Source organism: Ixodes scapularis, unplaced genomic scaffold (genome assembly GCF_016920785.2).
Source record: "Ixodes scapularis isolate PalLabHiFi unplaced genomic scaffold, ASM1692078v2 PGA_scaffold11__112_contigs__length_91849675, whole genome shotgun sequence".
In the NCBI taxonomy this organism is placed as follows: domain Eukaryota; kingdom Metazoa; phylum Arthropoda; class Arachnida; order Ixodida; family Ixodidae; genus Ixodes; species Ixodes scapularis.
Genome location: NW_024609837.1, coordinates 59,948,095 through 59,968,438, shown reverse-complemented (window position 1 = coordinate 59,968,438; position 20,344 = coordinate 59,948,095). Strand labels below are relative to the sequence as shown.

Genomic DNA, 20,344 nt, shown 5'->3' with positions numbered 1-20,344 from the left:
TTATAAGCACCAGATGGATAAAATGTGGCTACCTTGAAACGCTTTTTTCTTTGCTTCGCTTACAGCTTTGATTGGCTCTGCCGCGCGTGTGACCACGACACGGCATAGCGAGGTTCCGGAATCTGGGTGCTCGTATCAAAGCTCCTTCGAACATTGGCGGGCATTTCGCGTGTGGACGTGCATGTGCTCGTCTATATAAACGCACGCGCTCTTCCACGTCTGTTATGTGCGTACTCGCACCCTATGTTTTTTCTTCTAAGTTATCTCTGGGCAACTTTCGGTTGTATGTTATTGTCCCTTTTAGAACACGTTTTCTCTTTTCTTTTTTATCCTTTTCGGTTTATGTATCTGTTTCCTTTCCTCAGTGCCTGAAGTGAAGAGGGAGAAACCTTCCCTTTCCTCTTCTCCCCTTTCGTCGCCTACCAGGCGACACGGAACGCGTTCCATTGGCGGAAACGAAACTCCGCCCCCGTCGCTTGGCAACGACCAATACCGGTGTTCGTTTCTCTCGCTCTTTCCTCTTCCCTAGATTTCCTTCTTCCTCCTCTTTCTACCCTATTTTCCCCTCTTCTCCTCCCTGCCTTAGGCAGTTTATGTTCTTTTTCGCTTGTCTTTCGTCAACTTTCTTTTTTTTTCTTCTATTTATGTGTATATACTTTAGGGTATATATTCTACGTCTATCGAAAGAGAGGGGGAGAAAAAAATCTTCCCGGGTTTTCTGATATAGTTTGCTCTTTCGATGTTTCTTCTAAATTTCGCAATTTTCGTGTATTTTTTTTTTTTTTTGTGTGTGTTTTATTGCGTTGGGCAGACAGAGGATCGGCGGCGGCAGTGTGCGTTAGTGTCTTGGGCGCTGGAAACTCGCTGTGTGCTCGCGAAGTAAATATACACGAGAGAGTTTCGTGCTGTTGGTGTAGAAAAAAGAAATGTCGTAACAACGCCCGTAGTGAGGAAAAGAAGTTTTGAAAACGGAATACTTTTTTTTTGTGTGGGGCTGGAGACGAGACCAGCGCATACGCTTTTCCAAAGTTTTCTGCCGTTCCTTTCAAGATTATTATATTATTTCTACTTGTTTAGTTCTTTTCCAGGGATGGGGTGGAAAAAAAACGCGATGCGGGTATATTTTTTATTTTATTTTTTAAGAAAAAGTTTGTTCCTAGAAGAACGATATGGTGGCACTAAAAATAAATTCAGAGCAAAGAGGCGAAAGAAAAGATGCCAAAGGTTGCATGTGTGTCTGCGTCTTTCTTTTTTTTTTTTTTTATTGGGGCAGGGTGGGAGGCTGTTGTAAGGAAGGCCGTATAATGTTTTCTGTTTGTTTGCGTGTTTTAGGATTTTTCTTCCGATTTTTTTAGATTGAAGACGAAAATAAGGTCGGGATTCGCGTTCTGCCCTTGTTCTTTTTTTTATTTTTGCGCCAAGTATTTTGAGAACTCCGATGTCTCTCTTTCTTTACGGATCAGTAGCGTCAGTATCTCGTCGCTTCGTCGTTTGCAGGTATTTATATCAATTAGTCGCGCGTCTGCGTTTGGGGGCGGTTATCGCCGTCTGTGTTTGTTGCTGAGCTGGTAAGGTAGCGTAGAAGCTGCGTGGCTCGTAAAGTTTTTTTTTCCCCCTCTTTTTTTTCCACTTTGTCATTACCGTAGGAAGCCGGGTTATTGCCATCTTAGATTCTATTTGTGTCCTTCTCCCCAGATTTTTTCTTTGTGGAGGCCCGTCAACTGTAGTTTCGGTGTCTCGGTATAAGACGAGAGAAGGTCAGCAATAGCGGATGTAATCTGGCCCGTGTAGTACGAGGCATCCATGCAGCATTTTCTGAGAGATTGCAGCCGTATGCGTGAGGCGAAACCGTGCGAGTGATTTGTTTTCGCTTGGCGCGCCGCACCTTAAAAGGGACCGCGGAATTAATTTTGGGGCCGAGACGAACGACTTGATAGGTTGGGATTTTTACTAATCGCATGTCGCTTTAGTGGGTCGAAAGAAAACTAGTGCCGAGAAGCCTGCTTTTTGGTACGGAAATTCGAAAGTATAGCGCGGACTTTTTCTTGGTCTCCCTTCCTTTAAAAAACGTCGACGAACGTTTGGATTCGCGTTTGTGTCCAACCAGTGCCGTGACGTCACTTATCGTCACATGCATGGTGCGGTTGAAAAGACACTGTGGAAGCTCAGATTCGTTGCATCCGATGAAACGCTACGGCACTACCGGGTGACTTCTAATTTCCCTTTTTGAGTTGAGAAGGAATAATGATTTACGGCTGAAAGAACCGTTCAGGACACTCGGGTGCCAGCAGTCACTGAGAAGACGAGAACGCAAGGCATCTCGTTTGGATGCCCAATGTCCGGCACGAACTCGCTGCCTTCCGTGGTGCTTTCGTCCAAGCATCATCGAAGGAGGGAAGCTCGCGCTGAAGGCAGGACGACCCAAGCACCTCCCTGGCGTTCTATACAATCCTATCTGTGACTACAGTAGCGAGGTACGGCTGCTCCAAGATGGACCGCCAACAGTCGGTGTACCGCGTGGCGTGGATCTCAGCAACGGCGCCCCGTTAATTGTAGTTCGAATTCGCGGTACTACGTTACTGGTTTATTTTACCGTTCACTATCGTTCGGCGTTTCTTATATATATATAGTTGGTGACAGGTTATGATCCCGCTTGAAGCTCCGCCTCCAACTCGGGTTCGCGGCGTCCTCCCCCTGGCTTTGGCTGGGCGTGCGACGAACTGTTATCGAAGGCGGAAAGCTCGCGCTATAAGCATAGCGAGTACTTGGTTCTTGACCTTCTGCTGACTATGGACCATTCCATTTAGCGCCCTCTGGACGGCACCATTTTGTTCGACAGCAGCGCCCTCTCCACACATCCGGGAAGTTCAGCGGGTTTGGCGGGGTAAAACGAGAGAAGGGCACGCGCCCGGCTCCGCTAGCAGACGACAAACCGGGAGGTTGCCATTCTCCATCTTTGGGCTGTATCGGCGGGCTGCACGGAACATCGAACTCTCGCTCGTGGCTGCCGTTGTGAAGTGGTTCGCGTTCTTGGAATAGTTATGGCTACTCCAAAATCAGCCTAGAGTTCTCTGTTGTTCTACTTCGGTAAATGATCAACTGACGTATCTTTTTTTCCGTTACTTAAATAGCAGTTGAGTCAGCCGGCAGTACTACCCTCAACTACTGCGTGTATTGCGACAGGAGAGCACGTTTTTATTAATTATTCCAGACATCCACTCATGGTGGCTAAAGGCCTACACCAGTACGAACTCTGTATAGTAAAAAAGGTACAGCCACCGGATTCACTTTTCGCCGGAGAGACCGGCCAGTCTGACACAGTTTTCCCTATTTTTTTTTATTTGCACGCAGATAACAGCGCAATTGGACTCTGTTAGTCTGTTTTATCTAGCATAGTAATACACGATAACTGGCATACCAAAATCTGCGCACCTGCGCTTGAAATTCCCAAAATGACGCGATTTTAAACAGTGTGTACGTTAGCCGGATGCTAGTTACTGCCCACTCGGCGGAGCAGACGACATAGGGCGGGAGGGGTAGGACATTTTCTCCTCTTTTTGCCCTCCGCTATGACCCTAATGGAACGGTCTATAGGGTTGTTTTTCTAACTCATTCGAGCTTTGGCGTGATCAGATATAGGAAAGGTTTGTCCTGAGATCTAGCTTTGAATTAGTGCCCTACCCTCGGACAGGCCACGCTGCGTACGTTGCACGAATAAGGCGTAACGTACGTCTGTCCCGACATGGGAATTGGGAAAAGGTGGCGGTTTATGCGTACCCGAAAACGGAGAAGAGGCGCTGTCAACGGCACAAAAAAAAAAAAAAACATAAAAAAGAGAGAGTAATGAGTGAATCCGCGGGTAAAACATCGCGTGGGGAACGGAGTTGCGTTGGGTCCTCCCCGCTTCCCCTCATTCTACGTTTTAGTGCGCGCGCGCGGTTAGACCAGCAAACCGGAACTCTTCCTCTGACATCCGGTTTGGTTTCAGCGACCCACTTCCGGCCTCTGCCCGATACTTCCGGTGGCGGACGTCATCTTTTTTTTTTTTTCTTTCCCTCGTTTTCTCATATTATTCGCTTCCCTCGGTTTCTTTAATAGGTCAACCCCCCTTTGCTCTCGCTCTCTCTCTCTCTCGACGAGGGGACAAAAGGAAGGCGGGCTGCCGTGGTGCCCGTGCTTATGATCGGGCGTTGACTGGCGCGCTCTGCCGGCAAATATAGAGGTTACCAGTCATGCTGCGGTCAGTTGTTTATTTGCGAGCTTTTATATGTGCGCGACGTTCTCGCGTCTCGTTGTTGACACCGTTTGAACAGAAGCTACCCGTTGGGGAGAGCTCTCCCTCCGACCGAACAGAGACACTTGAAAAAGTTTGGATGAGACGCTGAAGTGTCGAGACCGATCTCACTTCGAGCCCGATCCGCAGGGTGCGATCCTGCTCGCGATTTCCAAGCTGCAATGTCGCTCTTGCGATAAGAAAAAGCGCGACGGAAGCTGCGGTGCCGATCGAGCGTCGTCGCATCTGGGAAAGTCGCGAGCGAAAATTGAGCCGCGTGAATCGACGTTTAAAAAGGTTGATGTGAGTCGGGCACGAGCGTTCTGCGCACGCCACCGTAACCCGGGTGCTCGGAAGGCGGTGCACGAAGGAGAGACTCGTGGGGCAGACTCGTGCTCTCGCGAGCGGGTCTCTCGATAAACGCCACGGTCGCACAGCGAATACGGGTCATACAGGAGACGGTCTCGGACGTGTTTCTTCCTTCGGATGAATGGTCTCGTGACGTTGGTGGTGTAAACACCGTCCTCCGACATGTCGGAACGTACGTGTGAAGCTAAGCATATGCTTCGGGCGTATACCCGAGGCGTATTCGCATATTCTTTTGACGTCGTGTCTGTATTGAACACCGTGTCTTCAGTGCGAGAGGTTCATCTGGCAGGCTATGGAACTTCCGGTTTTCACATTGAAGCCGACAGCAACCAGTCCACTTTTGTTTTGCGGTGCTCCTGTGCATTTTGTCTCTTCGACGGAGAATCACCGGAATTACCTTTGTTACTTGGATCGTAGCCAATAGTAGGTAACTCGATTAACCTTATAAAAGTGAAATTGCTAAAGTTACACGGTATGTACAGGGTGTTTCGCGTAGGAGTGACAAAAGTTTTTAAAATTAATGTATTGGAGGTAAAAAGGTAATAATCTCTGAACCATAATACTCGTGGTGGCGGACGTCAGAGAATGCGCGATACTAATTAGTTCTCTAATTAACTAAAAAAGTGAATAATTAACTTTTTAATTAGTGGAAACAGACTTATGGTTCCAATTAGAAACTTGCAGAGCGTCATCGAAAACCGCTAAATGAGTAATGTTCAGAAAGACATTGAGCGCGTGAGAAGCGTAGTAGTGCGCTAAAGTTACCGCTCGTGGAGCAGGTACAAGGCTGGGGCTAGATAAGAGGCGGAAAAATCGCGCGGACGCCTTACCGCAACCGCGAGCCTTGCACCTGCTCCACGAGTGGTAACTTAAGTGACCTACTGCGTTTCTCACGCACTCAGCCTTTTTGAAATGATTTAGTGGTTTTCGATGACGCTCAGCAAGTTTCTAATTGAAATCACACGTCTATTTTCACTAATTGAAAAGTTAATCGGTCATTTTCCCATTAATTATTCTGATGTCCGACACTACATATATATATATATATATATATATATATATATATATATATATATATATATATATATATATATATAGTTTAACTTCCGAGTATTCCTAATCCAGTCCTATATGTCCCACGGCAAGTGTGTAAAAACGAGCTGCGAATCTTAACGAGAATGACGGTCGAAACGAAGGTAGCGCTTGTTCAAGGAGCGGCGACATCCCTACGACGCTAATCTTGATCATCGGCGATATTTGCATGCCACTAAAATGCCTCTGCTCGACGTGGGAAATCAGAAAAGGCGGCGGTCTATGCGTCCTCGAAAACAGAGGGGGTATTGCCGTATTGACGGTTTACGAGCGGTTAAAACGCGTAAAACAGCAAAAGTAAACGCACTAAAAACGTTTTTTTTTTTGTGTTGTTTTTTTTTATTGTGCCTGAATTTATCGGGTGTTAAGGGTATTGTCCGGTAAAATTTTGTGTGTTCGGAAAACAACTACTTTGGCATTACTTTAGGGAAATGTTCCGGGCACAATATCCGAACTTTTAAATCCTTCGCCGCGCAAGTAATTAAATTTTAAACAGAAAAAACTGCTCAGATCGCACCCGCAAAACACATAGTTTTCGTTGGCAACAGCGCAAGCTGTAGTTGACGTAACATCGTGCAAAGGGAGCCACGACAGCTTTTGATTGTTGCTCTGTAAAACTACCTCGTTCCGAGACAGACAAGATTTACGTTATTGAAGGAAGCTCAGTTCTTGGACGATGACCTTTGTACGCACCATCAACCATGTTGATCAAAACCGGGAGTAAGTCAACGATGTTATTTATTGCCAATTTCACTCATTACTTGGCTTTACCTTACTTTGATTGTCTGCATGCACAGCTGGGTACTGAACCAGTGTTAGTGCGTAGCCCTTGACGTCTCTGGATTTTCGAGGTGCTCTTCATTGCTTTTGCACGTAAAACCCTAGCAGACAGCGTACATAAATACACGTCTGAAGCCATTTTAGCACCGCGTTTAATGCCACAAATTTGAAGTAAAAAATGCAGGAACTGACAAATATTTTCGTCTGCGTGACTGAGAGATGTTCCGAAGTGTCTGGTACGTACGAATTATTTTGGGATAATAACTTATAATCAAGCCCTGGGAGAAAATGCACTCTTTATCTTTTTGTTTTCCATAAGACGTGCATCACTGGAAGTTGATTTCAGATAGGTTGCCATCTGCTTCAAGTTTAAACCGCACACTAGCGCCAGTTGAACCTCTAGCGTACACAATACTAACTCTAGAATACACCATATATACACTTCATTTCGCGACAAGTGCGAGCTAAGCCGACGCTGCAAGCACGAGCACGTAGCCTTGAACGACGCTTTCACTGCACGAGCGCGCTTGCACGTGTGCGCGATCAGAGCATGGCCCTGGCTTTTGTACAGCCTTTGTCTCGCTCGCGCTTTGCGACCGAAATCGCTCGTGGTAGCGAGCGAGCTCTCTGCCTTCGCCCGAGTTGTCCCAAACAAGGCCGTAGTGCGGGATTTCTGACGTCACCCAGGGGAGGCCGACACGGGGGCGCAGGTCCGACGCGAGCGTCCGTCGGTACATTTCCCCGCCAAGTTTAGCGGAGAAATGGACGCCACGTGACGTCGGTGTGTTACGTAAGCGTACGCGATTGGGCACCGCGATGTCGCCTCGCGCGACCACGTCGCATGATATCGCGTTACGTCGGTTGCTTGGCACCGTAAGATCTATTTCCCCGCTGAATTTAGCGGGTAAATTAATTAACAGTGTGCTCTTCACTTCCCGGAATGAAAGCGTAATGTGTCTGAACAAATTTAAACGGTCGCTTCTTACATGCTGCATTCCATGGGTTGAATTTGAAGATAGAGGTCGCTGGCAATTTTTGAAGTCAATCGGTAACATCCTGCTTATGCAGTCAATTTCGTTGTGATAAAACGGTTGACGTAAAAGCAACCTTTATTTTTGCGTCTCTATAGTGCACGGAATTCTTAAAGAAGCGATTGTTGAAATTTGTAATAACATTGATGATGATAATAACAACAACAATAATGATAATAATGATATGATTTCCTTTTCAAGTAAATGGTGGAGGAGACCGCGAAAAACTGACGTCATTTTGCCAAGTCTTGTTGTCGCTTGACGTCAGGACTTGGCACTTTAAAGTTGTTTCGGGGGCGTGACGAACCATTTTTCATCACTATCCTCTCTAGATTTAGCGGGCAAATGGAATTGTCGTATCGGTCACGTGACGTCGAATTCTCAGCTAGATTTAGCGGGAAAATTGAATTTATTTTTGAGACTGGTGACGCCAATTTCCCCGATAAATTTAGCGGGAGATGCACGATCGTACGGACGGACGAAGTTATGTGATTGGTGCGTTGCCGCCGTTAACGAGCATTAAATAATTAAAAAATAATAGAGCAAAGAACGCGGACAAATAACTTCTTTTTCGCCGTCTGCCGCACCGACTGCGTCGTTTTCTTTGCTGCTGCGTTCGGGCCGTAATCGTCGTTTCAGTGCGTTGTTCGAGCCCGATGGGGGCTTTACTGACGACGGGGTTGAGGGGTGGTAGAAGGGGGGCTGTGGAAAGGGGGGTTAATGGACGCCGCTGCTCGCGGCGACGGTCGTCTGCTCCCCATGACGTCATCCGGCGTGGAGTGCTTCGGTATCGCGAGCCTCGACAGGCCCCCGGATGACTGGCCTGCCGCCGAGCACTCTCGGCCGCCTTTGCTGCTCCTGCTGTATTGTTTAACCGGCCTCTGTCTCTTTATTTTTTCTTTCTTTGTGTGTCTGTATTGTTTTTAGTTTGGCTTGCGCGACCCGCTTCTTCCGTATGGGTCTTGCTTTTTGCGCGTTGACAGTTTTAGATCGACGGGGTGTGTCTTTGTTCTGGTTGTGTCGCGCACTCGTCGTGGTACGAGCTTGTCAGACTACGAATTTTACCTTCGCTGTTTTAGGGGCGCGACAGTGTGTCTTTGGGATTCGTCTGGGCGAACGATCGCGGGAGACTACTTTTTTTTTGTTAATTTATTTATTTTGGAAATTTTGCCGATTCCGAGTGGGGATTTTATGCTTCGTTTCGGCTTAAGTCCAGACGCAGCCGGTGCTACGCCTTTTCTGTATAGGATGGGTTCAGCGATGATGGAACATGTACAGAAACATGACGGACACCACGATGGTGCTCGGTTGACTTTGTCTGATTGGTCCTATCAGCTGGCTGCGTCGGCTCCGTCTGCACTTAAAATGAAATGAAAGAATAATGGAAAAGATAAAACAAAACAAAAAACATGGCAGTCGCTTAAGCTTCGCCTTTAAGAGTGGAACGCGATAGCTTGATCCGGGACCCCGTTTGCATCGCCTTCTCATTCGCCGTGCAAGCGTGCCTTCCGAGGCTTAGCCAGTAGCGTGTCTGGCTCGCTACCTAATATTGTTCAGACTTTTTCTTTAAGAAAAATGAATTACTTTATAAAGTGAAATCGTTTTGAGACATGCGGCGACTTTGAATTCCCGTTACGTGCCACTTTTTTTTTAACCACTTTCGTTCCAGGCGTGACGTCACGAGTCCCGTGAGCGTTCTGGGTTGTTTGATATTCCCTTGCGAGGTCGTGTGGCTGTGACGTCGCGTCCCTATCGACCAATCTGGATTTTCGCGTCACGCCAGTGACGCTGGCTTTTTTGCGACACGAGCTTTTCAACGATATTGCGTTGATAGATAAATTATAGTTCGCGCGTCGTCGTCGAATCTTTCTCCGCGTACGGTTGCAAGTATAAGAGATTCGAAGTGTGTCTGAATTTCCAATTATCAAATGTTACGCGAGACCCCTTTCGATGCGTGGGCAGAATGGGACGCTAAACACGCCTGCCTGTGAAGCGTTTCGGGCGCCGTAGTTTCGATGGAGCCAATCAAACCGCGTAAAAGAGTGTTATCCTCACTACAGGGAACTGAGGATAGAGTGAACTTTCTAGTTCACTCTATCCTCAAGGCGCTGCTTGTATTCGTGGGTTTGTTACCACCGGGGCCAAACCAGTCGCGCATAGAAAAAAAAAAGCGTAGCGTCGAGGCGTGATTTACTATGCGTGCTGATGGTGATTACTATTCGTGATCTACTCTGCTTGATCAAAACGCACCTTTGGCGCAGCTTCATTTGCTTCGCAGGATTGTAGCAGCGCCTGCGCTGGGGCTTAAAGGGCAACTTCGCTGAATTCTGACGGGATAATGGGAGATTTCACATTAAAGAGGCACTAGTAAAGTACACTATACGTCATCTGCCTCGCGGAAAATGGTATATATATATATATTGTTAAATTTTACTTTCTATATGAGCAGAAATCGAAACATCGGCTCCGTCCGTCAACATATGTCTCGGGCCGCCAAGAACGTGGCTGTTCACGTGGTAGGAGATGTCACGTGATCCTCTACGCAACGACGGGCGGGATTGGGCCGGGCGTGCGCCAGGCACAAGTGTCGTCTGCACCGCACTCTTCATCACGTTTTGGTGTCCGCGGGATTCGACGACGTGTGCATGTCAGTCTGCGCACGTGGTATGAACAAAACTCCGGGAGAGGATAATCACAAACGGTGAGACGACGACGTCGGTAGTTGCGACGAGGGAGACAGCGGTAACGTCGAGACGGCCGGACTGCTCCGCTCCCAAGAAGCGCGCTGAGCAGGCGCGTTACGCCAATCACGTGAACACCGCCGAACGCCGAAAGGAGACGTTGCTGACGTCACCGTTACGCTTCCCCGGAGGAGTAAGAAAACTAGCAAAAAGGGGCAATGGTGATGACGTTTAGCTCATTGTTACTACGTCAACGCCGTAGCCTTGACTGCGCTGTTGGTTGCGCGTCAATTTGCCCTCTAGAGTCAGCCTAATTCGGTAACTTGGTGCGTTGCAGAGTTGGACGGACCGTTTAAGAAACTTTTAGACGTAACTAATATTTGACTTCGGTCAAATATTCGCGCTGGTGATGTCGGCGGCGATGTTTTGACTGAAGAGCAGCGAATGGGAGACAGCTCAATAATGCTAAGACCAGTAAATACATATTCTGCGTTTGGTAGTCTCTACGTGCTTGGTAGTTAAAACTTTTGAACAGTGTTGCCAAACGCATAGACGGGAGATTAAAAAAAAAGTATATAGCACTATAACTCGGTCAAAATTGTAGAAAGTGATTACCATTGTTTACGCAATATAAAAGCGAACAAAATGTTTACCGATCTAGTTGTGTTAGAATGCGAAACAAATTATCCAATTAATGCCACACACACACTCCTCTTTCCGCCTGGTGGCGTCAGATCGTTCTCAATTTCCGCGAATGCGCAGAATAGTCGCGCTTCAGTCAAACTTCACCTTAAAAAAAAAAGTTCGCAGAAGAAAATATCGAAACTGGTCGAACTGGATCTGTGGAAGGTTCGCGCCGTCCGTAGTTATGACCGCTACTATTATCGTCACCCGTATGACTAAAGGGGGCGTGTTCCCTGCAACGAGGGGGAAAAACAGAACAAAAAAAGAAGGCGCGTGTAAAAAGTTCCGCTTTTGGCCCATTCGCGCGCACTGTCTGTCGTGAGCGTTGCGTGGCACACTCCTCTGACGGATGGCAAAAGATCGCCCGGCACCGCGCCGGCGTCTGCCGCCCCTCCCTCTTCCGCGCATGCGCGGCGAGAGCAGGCTAATGCACTTTGGCTTTCCGGCTAACAGCGGCATGCGTTCACGCTGAGCAGCCGCGTGCGGCTATGGCACGCCGTGTGTGTGTGTCCCTGCGGAGTTATGAATCTAATTAGGGATGGGAAGAGGAGAGGGGGGAGGAGGATGGGGAGGAAAGGAGGCTTTTAACGCGGGGGGGGGGGGGGAGAGGGAGAAACAGAGGAGGCTTTTAACGGAAGGGGGAGCGGGGTAGACGCGCCTCTTTCATACCGACCGGCCATTAGCTACGCGCGTAACTGGGTGGCGGCGGTGGTCATACGGCCGGCGACGCACGCTCGTTTTTTTGGGGTAGAAGCTTGGGGTGTGGGCCGCCAGTTTTTTTGTTTTTTTTGTTTGTTTTTCTTTTCCTTCAAAGGGGTTTGTTTGGTTTTTTTTTTTTTGTTTTGTTTTAGTGTGTGGGGTGTTTGTTGTATAGCTTGTTTGCTCGCGTTGATGTAGAAGTCGGCCCGGGATAAAGTCAAATCGAGTGAGTACGCGAAGGTGTTGTTCCAAAAAAACGTGTGTGCCTGTTTTCTTTTTTTTATTAGTGAGGTTTGGGGGAGAGGGGAGGGGAGGGGGAGGATTGCGTAAGGACACATTGCGTCCGTGTGTGTGTGTGTGTGTTTGGGGTAGTGTGCGTGCTTTATGTGCGCTTGGTTTGCGGCTTTTTTGCATTGTCCGTTTGTGACCAACTCTCGGTGGAAGTTGAGTCTGTCGGTTGTTTTGGTTCGCTCGTTTGGGTCGTTTATTTGTTTGTCCGCTTGAGGAATATCGGGTGCAGTTGGTTGGGAGGTACTGTCCAATGTTCGGCGCGTCACACAGAGTATTAGAGTGCGGTGGTTTTGTAACTGCGTGACGGGAACGCTGTGTCGAACGTCTTTAGTATGGCCAAAGTCACGCAGTGAAAGTACTTCGACTGATGATTTGTCTTTCTTCACACACATGGTTGAATGTTCCTTGATGTTGTTTTTCTTGCCTACTCCTATCTTTAATGCGTATTGTCTCTTAAAGCTCGTTCACATACTTCTAACCGAGAGCGACCAGACCGGTTTTTAAGCCTCTTGCGGCGTCCTAGGACCAGCTCCGCAGCAGCCGATCCGGTCCTAAAACGTCGCAAGAGGCTTAAAAACCGGTCTGGTCGCTCTCTGTCCTACTCGGTTGCAAGTGTGTGAACGGCCCTTTACTTGTCTGTGTATTTTGTTTCGAAGGAAGCGCGTGTGTTGCCTGTTGATAACGTTTTGAGAGTATTTTTCTTTCGCCTCATTTATTTTAACTGGCGCTGCTGCTACGAAACAGTCCAGAGGCCTTCGTCAAGTTTCCACTGAAAACATCTAACGTTGTTGCTACGGTTTTATTTCTTGGTTCGATATTACCTAAGCACTTAACCGTCGTTTCCCCACGTACACGTTTCAGTTTACCCTTCATTTTTAGGTCGTATGGTGGGTAGTAAAGTGTATCGTTATAAATTTCCTGCCAACAAATTCTTCGAACTGTCTCAGTTTTTTTTTTTTTTTTTTCATTTGCACTCATTTAGTAGTTGCTATTTCCATACACACCATTAAGCAATCTCGTACTCAAATTTCGCTTGTGTTTGTATTTGTATTTGTGTTCCTGTTTGTCTCCAAAATTTCACTCGTGTATGCCTGTTTCTCTTTCTTTTTTTTTTTTTTTTCCATCGCAGCTGACGCCGATTCTTGCTGGAGCTTGGAACAGCGTTTTCCCAAGAGCAAGTGGACGGCGGCCAAGGCTTTCTTTTCGGAAACAATCCAAGCGTGCTGAGCCGCGGCCACCTTCTCATCCACCCTACACTTTTTCTTTCTTTTTCTTTTTTCTAGCTTACTTACACTCGTTCTCTCGAGGAGTGGCGAGATCATCCAACTCGATCCAACGCTTCCTAGAAAAGAAGGCCTGAGTGGTCAATATGCTACGTCACCCAGCGGAGGCTGGCGCCAATCACTGATTGGGTGCGAGCGCTGCGTGATCGTTCAGTTAATGCTCGCGTCCAATCAGCGCTCGTGTCTAACCTCTCCGTTGCGCTGGAAGACGTTTGGAGCCTCTCGGTTGCATTTAAATTTGCGCACAATTGCATTTACTCTGTTATGTGGGGTGTCCCAACTTCCCCTGTAAAATGAGCCGGAAAAAAAAATAGACGCCTGCACGTATTAAGGTCAAACTTTGATTGAATCTGCACTGAGCAGGTCAGTTTTACCTCGTGAAACTTTAAAACGCACTTATCTTCCTGTAAAGAAAAAATGAGCTCAGAAATCTTGTTAGAGTCGAGGTTGTGCGCGTTCGCAGACGACGGAGTTGGCGACGCGATTAACTTGTTGCGCCATCTCCCGATAGGCGCAGCAAAGAGACAACGAAATGCGTCGTCTGCTCGTTGATGCGCCTATCGGGAGATGGCGTCACAAGTAAATTGAGTCGTTAACTCGGTCGTCTGTGAACGCCCCCAACCTTAACTTTGGAATTTTTTTGTTGTTTATTTACGGGAATAGAATCGGGCGCTTTGGAAATTTCACGCGGTAAAAGCTGACCTGCTCGGTGCGCGTTCGGTGAAAGTTTGAACTTTCTATGTGCAGGCGCCCGAAGGTCACCGGCCTCGTGACAAAACACCCCCGACGGTTCCGAGCCACTTTTCCGTTAACGGCCGCAAGATGCACAGCTAGTGATCTGTAGTTTCTGATAGGATGAGGTGTACAGGGAGGAGTTTTTGCTGTCCCGCCTCCAGTGCGAGTTTCCTACCTTCGATGCCGCTTCGACGTCTCGTGAGCTTCGGTCGTGCGCGCGCTGCCGAAGCACGGCGGTAGTCGGCGAAAGCGTGCTGGAGGCCGACCGTCCGAAAGAGACGCTCTGCCGTTCTTATCCTGTTAAGAACTATAGTTGAGTTTTTTTGACACGGGTACATTTGGTTTATGCTACGTGCGTGTTCATTTATTTGTTTTTTTATGTTTTTTTTTTTTTTTTTTTTCGTACTGGTGGCACGTATAATGACTAAGTTTCGCGCAAGAAAGATCTGATGTGGCAATCTTGCTCTAGCTGCATTTTGAATTAGATTGTCCGTATCTGTTTAACTTGTACGTTGGCCCAACCGGTCCCACCAGCGCGACCAACATCGAATTGTCGTCAGATGTAAAGCATAATCAGTTTTTTTTTTAACGAGCGGTGTTTGTGTTGTATGGCTTTTTTGCTTTGCCACTGGATTATACAAACGGTGGGGTCCGTTACACATTTGAGTCACCGAAGCTGCCGTCTTCGAGAGTCAAGCTTAACTACCGTAGTACTTGGCCAAGCACCTCGTCCATTCCCTACTGGTGTGCGTTTTTTTTTTTCTTTTTTCTTTTTTTTGATTTGTGCGTTTGAGCTGAAAGTTTTCCTCTTTCTTTTTCTTCAATTCATATGGTCGTATTTCCAAAAGTACGCGGCCAAAATTGGACTGATAAAATTTTTCCGACTTTTCTCTGACGAAAGCTCTTTAACTTTTAACTGAAAAAAAAACAAAAAAACATGTAGGTTTATTGGGTTTTTTTTTTTTTTTTTTTTTCAATCTTCCAAGTTTAACTGGGGTTGGTTCGTTAGAGCAAATAGGTGTAATGAGACCGGGATCCTGGGGTGGCAAGATCTGACAAACCGAGCGCGTCTCTCAGAAAGTCACGAGTCGAGAACTTCGTCTTGGTAACGAGGCCTGGCCGATCCTTACAATAAACTGTCTTGTTTCTGTTGCCAAAGGTTCCGGGGTTAACGCATCTCCAGACTGGTTTCGCTAGCGCACGCTGAGATGAGACACGTTTCGCGAAGCGGCACGAGCTTGTTGTACGCGGGTTTTGTAGCCTTTATTTATTGTTTTGTCTATTTTGATGGAAAGGAAGCACGAAGGAAAGATGTGGAGTCTCCATGGAGTACGCCATGTCAGAGTCATAGCAGAAATAACTGGGCGGCTTTGTGTCGTGCTGTGCACGACTGAGATTACAGAAATGACCGAGCGTTGTTTTTTTGCTTGCTTTTTTTTTACCGCCTGGTAATAAAGTTTTGCCATCCGAAGGGATCGTGTGGTCACATTTCTGCAGGTGTGGTGGGCACTTCGGTGGTACAAGATTACCTTTAGGATTGAAAATATGTTAGTTGTGAATTAAGGCTCCGTGTTTTCGTTGGATACAGATAAACCCGGAAAATTGATCTCTCGAGACGGTTTTTTATCGAAATCGGGAGAAACCAAAAATGCCAAAATAGGAGCTGACTATAATAGGGCCAGCTGAACTTAGGAAAAAACAAAAAGACGTTTACAACGCCCTGTAACGCCGAATTAGAGCGCAGCTCTTGAAGAGGAGGAGGGAAGGGTACTGAGGGGAGGGTATACTTCTCCTTAGCTCCTCATCCTCCCTGCTACTCCTCTCCTCCTCCCTTCATTATTTAGGCTCCTCTCCCTCCCTCTTCCTCCTTGCGCGTTACATCATGGGAAATGTCTCAATGCACCGCGCGGGACCCAGTCACGAATGACGTCACGATGGTCCCGCGCGGTGCATTGTGGGACGTTTCCCATAATGCACCGCGCGGTTACGCCGACGGCGACGCCGCTGAAGCCGGAAGCGGGCGCCTAAGAGTTGCGCTCTAATAGAATATAGAGAGAAAAAGGGGCAGACATATCGGGTTGACAATATAGAATAATGTATTTCCATTTCTCTTTCTACATTCTATTTCCGTAAGTTCAGCTGGCCCTATTATAGTATTATGCACTAATAAGCTCAACGAAACCCTTAGCTGTCCTTGATTTAAAAAAAAAAAAAAGAAAGCTTCATTAAAATGTAAGAAAAAGTCGACATTTTCTTTCTTTTTTTTAACTTGAAACAGGACCCGCATTGAACTGTTTGCGAGACTTTCTTCGGAACAGCGACCCTTGTTTCCTTCTTGGTACCGGAAAGTACCAAACACCTCCTTCCGTAAGTGCCCTCCGTAAGTGCCCTACGTAAGTAGGTGTTTGGTGTGAGTGGCGTCACCGCGGACCCCAAGCCATGTGGGTTCACCCACCCCCGCCTGGCTGTGCATGGCGCCCCCGTGTCTGGGGAAAAGGGCATCCAGGTGTCTCAGCCGAGCCCGGATTAGGTTTTGGACCCTTCGGGGCCCACCAAGCGGGGCAATACACTACCTGGGCCCTTGCTCCTCGCCGTTGGCTGTCCTGGTAAAACCCGGCCAGGAAATACGTCCGTCGACTCTTTCACTCCTCCCTTCATCTTTTTACCTCTTTTTTTTTTTTCTCATTCTGTTCATTTTCATCTTCGTGGGCTGCAGGGCCAACCTTGGGTGGAAGCAGGTCCTGACCTTCCAGCCGCACTTGGGTATCGTGCCGCGGAAAGTTGTCAGCGAAACCCTCTTTGTTATGGCACAGTGCCTACCCTCGTGTCCGGCTCCGTAGTGTGGGTGGTTTACCAACTCACTATTGACCCGAGCACCGAATCTCCTCCCATTCGTTAAAACATCTTGATCGGCCTCTTTAAAGAGACCGCACCGATGTTCTCGACATAGTCACAAAAGTCCCCTAATTTCTTTACGGAAGAGTCTTGTTTTACACGCCTAGGGGTTAAAGCCACTTGCTAATCTTTCACCCCATTTTGGTGTCCGAAGTGCTTGAAGTGGTTGTCGGCGCAGAGTTTAGCGCCAAAAAGATAGCATAAAGCGACCTTCTTGTTGAGGTAAACATAAATAAGCAAAGTAAATAATCTCTAGCCCTGAACTCCGTTCCAGGCGAATAAGGTCAGTGTGACTCTTGACCCAAATCGGAACACTGTCTAAGGGGTCATCTCTGAAGATGACTCGCTTGACACAGTATTAGCAACTAGCTGAGAGTCTCTCTAGCCGGAAATTTGTTGTAGCGCGACGCATTACCATTTGCCGTGATTGTGTAGAACGTTAAGCAAGACATGTTTGTTTGACTTTCGACTCTCCGACTCTTCCAAGTACTGTAAAGTCAGGCTACCTTCAGTGCCTTGTCCGGCCCTATCTGCCGAATCCTCAGCGGTGCTCACGTGCCAAAGGGTCTGCTGGTGGTCGCGAAACTGTCGGGGTAGCGACTCCTGTGTCAAATGCTCTAATAAGGAGCGTGTCGCAGATGTATGTGAGAATGAAGCTTGGAGGGCAACTCTGGTCGAAAACGAAACCAAAATAAATGATGGTATCGTTTTAGGGGTGCAAAATATGATCACAGCCGAAATATTACGTCAAAGTGAAGCCGCGGACTCCACTAAAGCCGGTTTTCAAGATGCGACCCGCTGCTCTTTAGCGGGCGGCGAGCGGGTTAGCTTTTAATCGAGCAACACTGGCGCACCACCCCCCGTGACGTCACGTCGCGGCCGTACGTCTGATGATCAGTGTTACCATCCAGCTAACAGGTAGTCTCGGTTTATCCGTAGACACCCGAAAGCAAAAGTTTGAGCTGTGATATTTGTAAAACTATACGCAATATCGAGAACAAAGAAAAAAAATATATCTTGTTATTCAGGGATACTGCTTCAGCTGAAAACAGTTGTAATCCCGAATTCAAGAATATTGACCGGAGTTGGCTAACTGTTTCCAGCACACTCCCGACCTTGCCCCTTCCGGAAACGAAAGAAAATTTTCGCCTTAAAGGTTACTTTAATATATGTATATGTATGTATATATATATATATATATATATATATATATATATATATATATATATATATATATATATATATATATATATATATATATATATTGTATTGATGCAGAGTAGCGCTTCACCTTTGTTTCCAAAGGCTTAAAAAATGTCTGCTTTAGGCCACTTTTTGCCCAGGCCGCACGCAAGCGACCGGTGCGGCCAATGGTTTCGACTGGAAAACAATATGTTTCGGGACGATCCGCGTGCCATGTCGCGGCCTTCTGGGTCCTTGGGAACAAAGTGGGTGCTGCCTCGTCAGCATCCATCCCGTAGCGGGGGAGAAGACCCCCTGGCTCCACCTGCCACTTCGCCCCCTCGGAGCCGAGGTCAACCCCCTCGCACCTCTGCTCCTCGAAGGGAGTTCAGGGAACCAGTAGACCTCGAAGGGTCCGCTGCCGGCGGAAGCAAGCTAGCTTATGGATGACAGTGGGCTCAGAATGTTCCCCTCTCAGGATCGAAGTCCTCTCTTCCTTTCTCCACTGACCCTTCTCGGAGAGACATCATACTAGAAAAGAGCACCCCGCGTGTAAAGATAGCTTTTAAACCTTAAAAGATGTCTGCTTTAGGCCACTTTTCGAAGAATAATACCTTTTAACGCGATGGCGTTTAGGAGATCGTGTCGCGGACAAGTCGGCGTCGGTGGGGCGGGAAAAGCCTAACAAGTCAATAGGATCATGATGTCACAGTCACATGACCTTGCGCGGGAATTTCAAACAACGTTCACGTAAAACGTGACGTCACACGTGGGATGAAAGTGATTAAAACATGACATGTAATGCGATTTAAAGGTCGCTGGATGTCTCAAATGACTTCTGGGTGGAAGCGGAATTTCAGGCGGACGCGGGATTCGAACCCCCGACCTTCGGTAGCGAGCCAGAAACGCTACCGACTAGGCCACGCATACTTTTTCTTTCTCGTCTTTATTGCACGGGAATACAGGACGAGAGGTACACATCATAAGTTAGCTCAGGAGAATAGTATGGTCTAGAACTCTTTGTTATTTATTAAGCTAGAGAGCAGAGGCAACCAGTCAGGCAGAATTCTGCGACACTCATATATTCGCGACTCCAGCCCGCCACTCGCCCTCTTGCGGACGGACGGAGAACCAGAGGAGCGGGGACGGCGGCTGCGGCGCGGAAAAGGTGGCAGGGACTGTCGGGCTTGATGGGTGAATCTGTTTTAACGCAAAGAGTGAGCGCGGTAAAATAGGCATTCTTGTGCTCCGCCTTGCAACAGCGGTGCATGAAGAACCGGGATGTCTAATTTCATTACGGACTTTTCGTTTATCGCATACGCTGTGGATTTCTGGTCTTTTGTAGGGCCACCCGCTCAATTTGTGCTTGACGTGACGGCGAACGCTCCCGATAGTTAAGTAGGGCTTTAGCGTACGGTCTATGAAACGTCTATTATTTCCTCAAATGTTATGTTTAAAGGGGAATGCCCCTGGTCCGCACATAACGCCGCTTGGTTTCATAGATGATCTAGAGTCTATGCTGAGCTGAATACCATTGACGTAGGGTGGCCGGTGAGGCACAACTCGCCGAGTTGTCAAGCGTGGTTCTATGCCGTGGAGCGGCCCGGTAATTCCGACTGAGGACATCAACCGTCAATAGGTCCGATCAAGGATACATCTGTTCGAGGTGGCGGTTCAGGCAAAATCTCTCCGCGCTCTCCGAGCGCTGCCCTTTTTATTAATCCTTCAACAATGTAAATGCGTTACAACCAATCACGACACCCTGGCTGTCCTCGTGCGGACGGCACGTGGCAAAGAGCGAAGCGTGCCGATGGCACGTGGCGAAGAGCGATGCCGTTCATCTGATCAGCGTTGCATTCCAAGACAACCAGGAGGAGGAGGAAACTTTATTATTCTTCCGGGATCAGGTATTGGGGGTGGTGGAGGCATTGTTCATAGTTGCCCTAGATGGAGCTAGCTTCACACTACACCTAAGTAGGAGAAAACTGATCGCGTTACGAATATGTCGAGCAATACGTATCGGAAACGGGTTCGCGTTTTAAGGCCATTACAAGGAACATGACCATTTATTCCAAGCACTTTAAAAATACAGAGTTCGCGTACTTGCTTTCAGGTAATTACAAAGCAAAAGAAAAAAAAAAAAAAAAGAAATGCTCGAGGCATTTTAAGCGCGTCTTTGTTAGCCAGCCGTTCTTGACGAGAGCTTAGAACGGGCAGTTTTGGCGAGAGCGGCCTCAACGTTTCAAATGAAACGGTACAAAAACAAATGTACGGTATATTAAAATCTTAATTTTTCATAGAGCAAGAAGTAAAGCCCCTGAACACGCCGATTATAGTAATAGGCAGTTT

At 47.5% G+C, this 20,344-nt stretch overlaps 1 protein-coding gene across 1 annotated transcript in view; it reads left to right on the top strand.

Annotated features, from left to right (window-relative positions):
* The window catches only part of LOC8036132 (S phase cyclin A-associated protein in the endoplasmic reticulum), a 126,068-nt gene extending 111,385 nt beyond the window's left edge, over positions 1-14,683 (top strand). The window contains exon 28 of the mRNA XM_042288939.1: positions 13,030-14,683. Within this exon, the coding sequence (XP_042144873.1) occupies positions 13,030-13,127 (98 nt within the window). The 3' untranslated portion in view covers positions 13,128-14,683. The remainder of the gene's footprint in view (positions 1-13,029) is intronic.
* The last annotated feature ends 5,661 nt before the right edge of the window (positions 14,684-20,344 follow it).